Source organism: Maniola hyperantus, chromosome 7 (assembly GCF_902806685.2).
Source record: "Maniola hyperantus chromosome 7, iAphHyp1.2, whole genome shotgun sequence".
In the NCBI taxonomy this organism is placed as follows: domain Eukaryota; kingdom Metazoa; phylum Arthropoda; class Insecta; order Lepidoptera; family Nymphalidae; genus Maniola; species Maniola hyperantus.
Genome location: NC_048542.1, coordinates 4,196,403 through 4,207,772, shown reverse-complemented (window position 1 = coordinate 4,207,772; position 11,370 = coordinate 4,196,403). Strand labels below are relative to the sequence as shown.

General features: G+C 35.5%; 2 protein-coding genes across 2 annotated transcripts in view; one reads left to right on the top strand and one right to left on the bottom strand.

Moving 5' to 3' along the window:
- Window positions 1-11,155, top strand: part of EndoG (Endonuclease G) — a 56,244-nt gene extending 45,089 nt beyond the window's left edge. The window contains exons 2-7 of the mRNA XM_034970038.2: window positions 7,493-7,766; window positions 8,021-8,223; window positions 8,296-8,419; window positions 9,259-9,371; window positions 9,817-9,997; window positions 10,709-11,155. Of these exons, the coding sequence (XP_034825929.1) occupies window positions 7,560-7,766; window positions 8,021-8,223; window positions 8,296-8,419; window positions 9,259-9,371; window positions 9,817-9,997; window positions 10,709-10,804 (924 nt within the window). The 5' untranslated portion in view covers window positions 7,493-7,559 and the 3' untranslated portion in view covers window positions 10,805-11,155. The remainder of the gene's footprint in view (window positions 1-7,492; window positions 7,767-8,020; window positions 8,224-8,295; window positions 8,420-9,258; window positions 9,372-9,816; window positions 9,998-10,708) is intronic.
- On the bottom strand, window positions 1,088-4,167 carry PheRS-m (Phenylalanyl-tRNA synthetase, mitochondrial). The gene is made up of 3 exons (XM_034970034.2): window positions 3,422-4,167; window positions 2,296-2,940; window positions 1,088-1,288 (listed from the first exon to the last, which is right to left on the bottom strand). Exons 1-3 carry the CDS (start codon window positions 3,929-3,931, stop codon window positions 1,121-1,123), a joined length of 1,323 nt encoding a protein of 440 aa, XP_034825925.1. The 5' UTR covers window positions 3,932-4,167; the 3' UTR covers window positions 1,088-1,120.
- Window positions 11,156-11,370: the final 215 nt, after the last annotated feature.

Genomic DNA, 11,370 nt, shown 5'->3' with positions numbered 1-11,370 from the left:
CAGACATTGTAAACGATCAAAATGCTTGACTCGAGCAAAAAATCTACGTGCTTGACCGTCTCGGAACCTCTTAAACAAGTTAATATTCGTTAGCCTTGTGGCTAGAGAGTAGGGACTAGTTTTTTCCAGCAAACCCCCTGATATTTATATTTCAGGGTCCTTGAGTACCGGTATTATTTTCTTTAACCTTCCAGTCTATTTATTTATTATTTTATAAGATAGGTATAATTTCACTTAAGTATTTATTTTCGCCACTGTCCTCATGAGACCGATGCAAAAGTCGGAGAATTTTGGTCCTGAACGTTTACCACATAACAGGGAACTCCAGTTCGACAGTTGTGATTTCTGAGTCATCAGCTCCAACCTGCGTGTACTGACATGCTAGTGTATGAGACTAGTACATATACCTAAGTATAACATAATACTAAAGGTCGAATACTCATCATTACTCGGGACACGGGTTGATCGTTGGCAATTATAAGTCCCGCAAATTGCTAATGCTCGTGGCCGCCATTTTAGTGACGTCAGCACTAGACTGAAGTTTCGAGCTGATGGTAGGTATATTTTTATTTCGGCTGACGTCAAAATGACGTCATTTCGATGTTAATGAGACATGGTTCCAGCGCAATAGCAATTTGAGTTTACTTTAAGTTACGAATCAACAACAAGATTTCACGTTGTTGATTCGTAGGAAAATTCAATTTTCGGGACAAAGTTTCGTATGATGTCATTACCACACTTGACTATCATTTATTGAAAAATGCGTTTTGTGGCTTATGCTGTAATGTGCGCTTAACGAAAATATTCTTTTTGTTTTTTTTACAACCTTAAGAAGCTCTTATGTATATTTTATTTAATAAAAATATCTGATTAAGGATTTCTTTGTACATAATTTTATTGTTTTATTTTATTACTTAGGTACCTACCTACCTACTTGAAACAATTGACGTATCTTATTGACCTCGGTCTGAGTCAACGTGCGCTCCGTACACTCTGCTGTAACAGAGGTGCTCGTTTGTCACTGGGCGGACGAACTCGTCTGTTTCAAGTTTTCTTGTTTCTCGGGTCATATTAAAACACTTGACCATCTTATAACATTACTATAATTAATTAACACATTTTATCTAATGACTACATTAAAAGTGCTAACCGCCGCGCTAGCAATCTCTTCATGTATCTTGTTGACCTCGGCCTGAGTCAACGTGCGCTCCAGGTGTCGGTACACTATGCTGTAACACAGGCTGTGCTTGTTTGTCTTTGGGTGGACGAACTTGTCTTTTAGTTTAACCTGAAATATTAATTATTTAAATTGATTGGATGTATCAACAAAAGGACGAGAGAGGGAAAAGTGGCCTAGTTGGGAACCAGTGCATATCAGTCGATCACAATTGCTAAGCAACACTGACTTACAGTACGCTGCAGAAAATAATGTATATCAGCCTTTACATTCAGCTTTGTAGAGCGTTGTCTCTGTCACTCATACTTATATGAAATTTTGTTGGTCTGAATGAGAGACAATGCTCTACAAATCCGCTATCTCCTTCCAAAGGTACATTATTGTCTGCCGCCGTCTGTGAGTTGGTGACTGAATTTGGAGATTTGAATTGGTTTTTTAGATTTCCACATACCTCTGAGAGCATGACATGCTGTCAACGTGACAGTTGATGTACCTAAGATGATCTAAGTGAAAATTTATCTTATTTGTTACTAGCTGATCCCCGCGGCTTCGCCCGCGTGGATTTAGGTTTTTAAAGATCCCGTATAGCCTATGTCACTCAGGAATAATGTAGCTTTCTACTGGTGAAAGAATTTTTAAAATCCGTTTAGTAGTTCCAAAGATTACCCCCTACAAACAAACTTAACAACATTACCTCTTTATATAATAAAGTATAGAAGTATAGATTTATTACTTCACGCAAAATTGGCTACTTAGACGAATTTTGATTGAATATGGTTAGGTATACCACAGTACCTCTTGTAAGAATAATTAAAATTCACCTACCAGGTACTACCTCAGTTAAACTAACATCTTCAAATATATAAAAGAAGAAAAATGTGACTGACTGACTGATCTATCAATGCACAGCTCAAACTACTGGACAGATGGGGCTGAGATCTGGCATGCAGATAGCTATGATGACGTTGGCATCCTCTAAGAAAGGATTTTTGAAAATTCAATCAAATGAAGGGGTGAAATAGGTCTTTGAAATTTGTGTAGTCCACGCGAACGAAGTCACAAGCATAAGCTAGTGTAAGATATGTAAGGAAGTGCGAATATGAGACATTAAAACAAACCTGTTCCACCACATCCCCACCAATATCTCTGACTAAATCATAAAAATCATTGCTCATAAAAGTATCTATCGTCAACGTTGGTGGCAACCAGAATGACAAATCATTTGTACACTGTGGATAACTCGACACTGGCTTATATTCAATACTCGCATTAACATCTTTGTCCTGAAACTGGCTTAAAAAGCCGGAATCTGTACTCCACAATAACCTTATATCTGGGATTTTGTATAGTACCATAGCAAGCCTTTCTAAGCCCAAGCCAAATGCATAAGCTATACTATTATTTGGTCCAGCATTGGCTAAGATTTCATTTCTCATTATGCCACATCCTAAAACCTCCATCCAATTGTTTTCATAATAAATCTCTAACTCCCACGATGGATGGGTAAAAGGAAAATAGGCATTGACCCATCTGCATTTTATATCATCTCCAAATAGAACTTTTACCATACCAATAAGGTGGTTTTTTAGTTGCCCCTCCATTAACTTAGTTGCTTCCAAAGTGTGACAGCTCTGCTTTGTTGGGTTGGAGATTGAATTGGTGTATGTATGTGGATTCGATGGATCAAAGCTTGGCTCAAATATGTCTAAGTCTGGATGGTTTTCGAAAAGATCATATTTTCGTTGTAATCTCACTGCATCTATCTGGAAAAGAAAACTTAATATTAGAATAATCAAAAAGTAAGAAATAATTTTTACCTAAAATGTAGTAGTGTGTTTTAAAGTGTAAAAAAAAAGTGGCTGAACAGATTTATCTTAAGTTTTCACCTATTGATAGTCTGAATAAGCAGATTGAATACATATCATTTACAATACATACTTAATTACATTATTGACTATTGTCATATATCATAGTACCAATTGGAACCCAATTTAGCAAAAGCTCATTAACTAAACTAACCATAACAGGTACAAGTTAAACTACGTAAAGGTACCAGAAGTTTTTGTACCTTTATGTAGATTCATAGCCACACTTATTGTACATATAAAGAACCCCCAAATCTGATTATTATAGTCCAAAAAGTAATCTCATATCTAAAAGAGAGAAAATAAAATATTTACTCTTAGGTATCTATCTATAAGTAAAAAAAAGTCTTTTAGCGTTATCTGTATTCTAGTTACTCACTTGATGAAATACAGGAAAATGTGTGGAATCTATTTCATCTCGTCTGTAAACGTCTCCAATCATCAAAAAGTTATCCAGACCTGCTCTCAGCAGCTCGCTTTGATGCGCAGTCATATGAGCTCGTAGGAGCGTCGAAGAATTAATGTAATAACAATCAGACTTTGCTCTACTTGGGTGATCTTCCGGAATAAGTAAATCATCGAAATTTTGACGAGAAGTGACTATGGGGGACAAATTATCGTACACGCTGAAACTGGGGTTACCTCCATGCGTAAACGAACCATAAAAATAATTGACGATTCGCTGACGAACTAAGGAAAGTGGGTTATCTTTCTTCAAGTGCAAATTTCTATTTATATACGACGATATCTTAGATGTTATATTTGTGTAATCATCCGTACGGTACTCCTTTCCATTTACATTTACAGTGGCTAAAGATTTCGGTGCGGTACTATAATTTTTATTGATAAATCTTAAATATAATCGGTTGCTTCTAAATAGAATCTTCATAGTTAATTGGTTTCGATCTTGAAAACTATTGACTCGATTGTGCCATTACATTACTAAATTGCTCACAATACTAAAATCACACTCCTATCTTCCCATTAAGTATATTACACAGATCAATTGTATATTATTTTATCTCGAATTTATATTTTTAATAAAATTGAAAAAAGGTCCGGGAATAGTTATTTACAAATCGCTTTTATTTTGACTTGACCATTTGACAGATTGAAAATTGAAATGGATTACACTAGCGGCACGCTATGATGGCCGGTTTGACACATTACAATAGTGATGTGGAATGTCAATTTATTCTCGAACAAAAAACAATTAAGTTTTGTTTTTGTACCTGATTAAATAGGTTTAATAAAACAAAAATGTATATGTTTATTTAATTTATTTGAACGAACTGAATATTTGAACGAAAATGAATATACATACTTTATATGCACACAAGAAACATATGAATACAAAAGATACCGAAAAAGGTGCCACAAAAGGCCATAATTAATCAGATTCGTCCATACTACTATTTTCACTGTCGTCACTGCTATCATCACATACATTAATAATTATATGTTCGTTTTCTATAATATTATCTATTTTCACATCTCTTTCATAATCTTCCCTTATTAATTTAACAGTTCTATTCACAACCTTTTCCCAGTCTCCTTTAGTCACATGTTCACAAGCTTCTTCTAATAATTTTAGCATTTTTTTTGTGGTAAATGGGGGTTCTGTATTGTGTCTTGCAGCATATCCCTTAATTTGAGCCCACACCAACTCAATCGCATTATACTCACAATGGTAAGGCGGTAACCGTATAACTCTGTGCCCATGTTCTAATGCTATTTCGTCAATGACGTATCGGATCTTGGTTGGTTTGTTTTCTTTTAAAAGACGTACTAATTCCGCTTTTAACATATTCATGTTTGCATCTACGCCATTTTTACGAAGCCATGCGACGATATCAGCTTTCTTTTGGGATTGGGCAGGTGGCTTGTCAATTTGCATCGAGTGGTATGGGGCGTTGTCCATAATTATAATAGATGGTTCAGGGAGGCTACACAACATTGAGGTAAACCATTCAGTAAACTTTTCTCCATTCATGTCTTCATGATAGTCTCCAGTGGTTTTTGACGCAAAAGCCATGAGAGAACCTTCGACAAACCCGTTGATGGTTCCGGCGTGACAAATTATAAGTCGCGATCCTTTTCCTACAGGAACTTTGGAAGTAGATGCTGCTGTGTCATCGTTCCAAGAACGGCCTACAGTATGGTTAGCATTAAGCCATGTTTCATCCAAGAACACAACATTTTGCCAATTTTTGATTTCTTTCACTTGCCGTAAAAAAGTATACCTTGCCATCGCTATATCAAATCTTTCCATCAATATTTTGCGTTTGTTACATTTTTTGTATCGAAATCCAATGGTCTTCAAATCTTCGTTAAAGAACTTTCCCCACCGAAGAATAATCCAGCTTCCTTCAGTGAATGCACCAACTTTTTTCTTGTTGGATACTCCTTCTGTAAATAGTAGCCGTAAACATGTCTTCGGATAGCATCGGCATCAAAGCTATCGATGCCTACGACTGGTTTTGCTCGTTTTCTCTTTTTTGGTGTGTGAAGTTTATTTTCTTCTGTGCCAGTCTCGCCATATTTTTTTTTAGTTATCCGTCTAACAGTTCGTTGTCCAATATTAAGCGCATCAGCTACGCGTTCAACCACTGACGTTATAGGTAAAATTGGCCCTCCATTTTGAGCTTCACGATCGAAATAGTTACGAAGGCGTATTAGGAACTCACGTGTCTGACTATTTAGAACAGTTCTCTGCGTACGTTCGGTCATATCGACGAAATCCACAACAAAGGGCTTGAACAGAGTCCAAATTAACGAGCAAGGGTCAACAGTAATGCAGTATCAATATTTGAAATCCAAAGCCAGGTCAAAACTATATCACAATCGCATTGCACTGACAGTTTATACTTTTCGAAGCAACGTCAATTCGAAACTGCTTTGTTTTGCATTGAGCATTGACGCGAGTTTGCCGGAGGTAGTAGTTGTGCTAGCCAGCGATCCTATGTGACGATCGTATTAGATTCCATTTTTAAAAATTTATTGATATTTTTTTGCGATTTCAGAGGTTTGTCCACATAGTGAAAATTGTTCATATTCACAAGTACATTCACCCCTTAAATGGTGCAAACTGATTTTTCTACACTTGTATACATTTAAGAAATCAATTTAATAAATAAATTTTGAGTCCTAAACCTAAAACTACATTCGATAAAATTTATGAATCTCTGCACATCACTATCGTCAATAAAGTAATACAATTATTTCCTTCAAAGTCGTTATCAATTAATACGGAACTTCATGAGCGGACAAACGTCAAACCGGCCATCATAGCGTGCCGCTAGTTTAGGTAGGTAATGAAACTTGAAAGTTTAAAGTTTAAACGTCAGTATTCTTCTCAGACCACAAAGGATCAAGGTTTTCTTAGTTCAAAAGTTTTTTTTTCTTTTTTTCTTCTTCTGGCTTTACACAGATTAGCCAATGTCAGGTTTGTTATTTATTAAAGTTTAAAGTTAGGGCACAGTCCACAGAGTACATTATATATGAGTTAGGGAAACTGTGGATAAAATTGAAAATTCGGGATTTGGAATTTGAAAGGAAAAGGATAAGGTTTTCACTAATAATAATATACCCACATATACTATAACTTGATATCATTTTTTTCTATGAACAAAGCTAGAACTTTATAAATATTTGAAGAATTAGTATATAATAAACAAACTATAGATGTAGGAAATGGTACATGCAATGATACTAGATGAGCAAGAAAGGCAGACCGATCATAAAAAGTGCATGCAAAGAAAACATGGTTCAAGTCCCCGTACTCCCGTTCAAAAGTTTTGACTTTTGAGGAATGAGGTGGTATTTCAAAACTGTAACAGGCTTCCGAGACGGTCAAGCGGCTTGACGTCAATCATTTTGACCATTTAGAAAGGATTTACGTGCTTGGCGCGTGATTGATGCGATTTTATATTTTTGCTTGATACGAATGTTCGATGCACCTAAGGGTCAATCTTTTATAAAATTTTAACATAATATTATATTAAATTTTTATGTTAACAATAACTACAATAATCGACGCTGAATAATATACCTATAACCTACCCTACATCGTTAGTAATATAGTGTACAAATTACCTGTAGGTAGAATTATTATAATAGTAGTATATGCATGCTTAAGTGTTAGTAAATGTGCGGGGACTATTTAGATTAAATTCAGACCTTTGTAAACTAGGTAGTTACTCATATTAAGCAAATGAATAGTTTCATTTCATTTTGTTTCATGAGAAAAGTGCCGTTTGCTTGATTAAGCCGCTTGACAGGCGTTTTCAAGCAATCTTTGCAAACGATTAAAATACTTGACTCAAGCAAAAGTCTCGTGTGTGCTTGACCGTTTCGGAAGCTCTTATGAACTGATAAGTTGATAAGATGATAACATGTGTCAACTGTCAAATTCAAACATTTGTTATTAATTATTATCTAATATCCTTACCTATAACCTCTGAGATCTTATAAAAATCTTAATTTGAACGAGAATTTTTAAAATAAACGGATGTACAATGATTCCAAAGAGATTATTACATGTAGCTCAACTTAGTGCAGTGGGCATAGCGGGTTATTATATAGGACACACCGAAAAGTTTAATGGTTGCAAGGAGTCAGTGTTAGTAGACGGGAAACTTATAAGTAGCAAGCCAGGCCTGCCGATTTTTGGAACTGTATCAGCAGCAGCACCATTTACAGATAGTAGCACACCAAAAGACAGGGTAGGTTTAATTGAAAAACTTAATATTTAATACTAGATGAAGCCCGCGACTTCGTCCGCGTGCATTTAGGTTTTTAAAAATCCTGTGGGAACTAGCCTACGTCCTTCCCCGGGATGCAAGCTATCTCTGTACCAAATTTCATCAAAATCAGTTAAACGGTTGAGCCGTGAAAAGCTAGCAGACAGACAGACACACTTTCGCATTTATAATATTGTAATATATACTACAATATATTTCTTGAACTATTTTCACAGGTATCACAAATAATGAAATATGGATTCCCAAGTCTTGACCATGTCCGTTCATACGATGACTTTGTACTATCTTATGACCGTCGCAACAGGGTGCCACATTGGGTGTTTGAGCATATAACCAAAGAGCATGTAAAGAAAAATGATGCAGTGGACAGGAGTAAATGTGACTTCACACCTGATGAAAGTATACATCCATTTTTTAGGTGAAGTAAAGTCTACTATTAAGTAAAATTGTTTACTAGATGATGCCCATGACTATTTATTTTATTCTTTAGATCTCAGAACAGTGACTACAAAGGATCAGGGTTTGATAGGGGACACATGGCAGCGGCGGGAAATCACCGGCTAGCCCAGAAACATGTTGAACAAACTTTTTTCTTGACTAATATGGCGCCACAGGTGATTATGATTTTTATGTTTTACTAGCTGATGCCCGCGTCTTCGTCCGCGTGGAATTAGGTTTTTAAAAATCCCATGGGAACTCTGATTTTCCGGGATAAAAAGTAGCCTATGTCACTCTCTAGATATTTTTTCTATACTTATGCAAAAAATCACGTCAATACATTGCACCGTTTCGACGTGATTGAAAGACAAACCAACAAACCAATAAACCAAGAAACAAACACACTTTCGCATTTATAATAAGGGTACTGATAATTTTTACGATAGTATGTTTGCGATTGAAAGTTGTGCTGATGAACCATTTTCGTCCTTCACCTTACTAAATGGAGACTGAGGTATCAGTGAAACTGTCCATCTTATATGATACATACATACCTAAACAAATTGCCTGCTCTTACCCTAAAGATTTCAATAATCTGTATTGGAGAAAGCTGTTTGACTTAGTTTCCATTTGCACACTCCAAATAATTGTATCCTACATCCAATAAAATGTGGACTTTTATTTAAAACTGTTAAATGTATTATGAAAAGAAAGAAGAAAGAATCTAAATATGTAAAAGGAAAAGGCGACTGACTGACTGACTGATCTATCACACACCACACACAGCTCAAACCACTGGACGGATCGGGCTGAAATTTGGCATCCAGATAGCTATTATGACGTAGACATCCGCTAAGAAAGGATTTTTGAAAATTCAATACCTAAAGGGGTTTGAAATTTGTGAAGTCCATACGAACGAAGTCTGGAAGAATAAGAAGAATAAGCTAGTTAAAGAAATAAAAGTAAAAATATTGATAAAAATTTATTTAATGACCTAGCCACTTTTTATTTTCAGGTGGGCGAAGGCTTCAACAGGCACGCATGGAACAGATTGGAAAAACACGTCAGAAAATTGACTAAGGTCTATGATAACGTATACTGTTGCACAGGACCTTTATATCTCCCCAGGTAAAATTATTTGAATCTGCCTCCTAATCGGAGGTTCGGGGTTCAATTCCAGGCTCCTCCTCTAACTTTTTAGAGTTATGTGCCTTATTTGTCTTAACGGTGAAGGAAAACATCGTGAGATAACCTGCACGCCTGAGAGTTCTCCAAAATGTTCTCAAAGATGTGTGAATTCTGTCAATCTGATTTAGTTCATCAGTTAACTTTTCGCTGTTCGCAGTGGAAAGGTGTACTTTCCTATTTGCAGGCAGATGCCCTTACTGTCGTCTAGGTTTCTTTCTATAGTCGTCGTCGTCAACCGATAAACGTACAGTGCTTGACATGGGTCTCTTGTAGGGACTTCCTGCATAACCCGCGGTCTTGCGCTGTCTGAATCCAGCTGCTCTCTCGTTTGATGCTACATAAAGGGGATTTGCCAGTGCTCTTACTGTACTGTACTTCATTACAGGAAGGAATCCGATGGAAAATTCTATGTAAGATACCAAGTGATAGGCGCTAATACGGTAGCAGTACCCACACATTTCTACAAGGTGGTGGTAGCCGAGTCAAGTGACGGAAAACTGGACATGGAGGCCTATGTGATGCCCAACCAGAAGATCCCTGAAGAAACGCCTGTCTCCTCATATATGGTATGTATGTTGAATTTGTATGACGTCATTTATTTTTTGACTAGCTGATGCCCGCGACTTCGTCCGCGTGGAATAAGTTTTAAAAAATCCCGTGGGAACTCTGATTTTCCAGGATAAAAATTACCTAGCCTATGTTAGTCTCCAGGTCTTCATATATACCCATGCAAAAATCACGTCAATCCGTTGTACCGATGCGACGTGATTGAAGGACAAACCAACAAACAATCACACTCGCATTTATAATAAGGGTACCTACTGATAAGTGCTAAGACTGATACACATTCTGTGAAGTATTTAGTAGCAAATTAGTGTTACTTCAATATTACTCAAAACTATTGAGCTTAATTTTTGTGTGTCAAATGATTTATGAGGCACAAATGACTACCATCTTGGATTTCATTTGCCTTAGGTGAAGCTGATAGTAGAGCTCAATTTATCAAAATACCTACAAATTCAAAATTTTTTATTTCGGTAGAAAAGAAATTGAAAGAGTATTTTTGAAATTACAAAGTAAAATAGATAGGTATAGATTCTGCTAAGCTCATAGCACTTCTTTAAATTGTTAAGTAGTTCATTTCAGGCTAATTTGTAGGTCCCTGACGCCGATATAACCAGTCTTTATCGCCCAATCTTTAATTTAGAAAGTTGCATACAGTTTTAGTTTTTATCTTTCAAATGATTTGACATTAAAATAAACATTATATATTCCAGGTACCACCGGAAACTATTGAAAAATCCGCGGGCTTATTATTTTTTGACAAACTACATAGAAGTAAATTGAATAGAATAAACGGGAAAAAGGTCTAAATTTATTCAAAAATTCAGATTAGTATTAGTTATGATTTTAAATAGAACAATTTTTAGTTTGTAATTGTATGAACGAATTTTGTTATATTATTAACACAGATTTAGTGACTTGTGATATACCTGTAAATACCTTCTATAATAGAGATTTTAACTTTTTAAACTTTTAAACATAATCCCATAATTAAAAGACGTAAATAATGTGATTTTGTTTATTTTTTTGTTTGTAATCATTATTTTTTATTCTTGTGACATTGTTAACAATACAATTTGTTTTCATAAGAGTCAATAAGTAATTTCAATGATGAATTATTTGAATTTTATATGAATAAATAAATAATTATTTCTGTTACACTGTATTGTTTTATTTTTAACCGACTTCCAAAAAGGAGGTGGTTTTCAAGGGAAGGTTTATTATAATATTATGGTCTAAGATCCCGCTATAGAACGACCTTCACCGAGCTGGTTATTGGATGAAACGTATTTTATATTCAATTTAATATGTCAATAAATATATTGCATATGGGTTGCCTAAAAAATTTCAGTCCAGTATATAAGTAATAATTTAA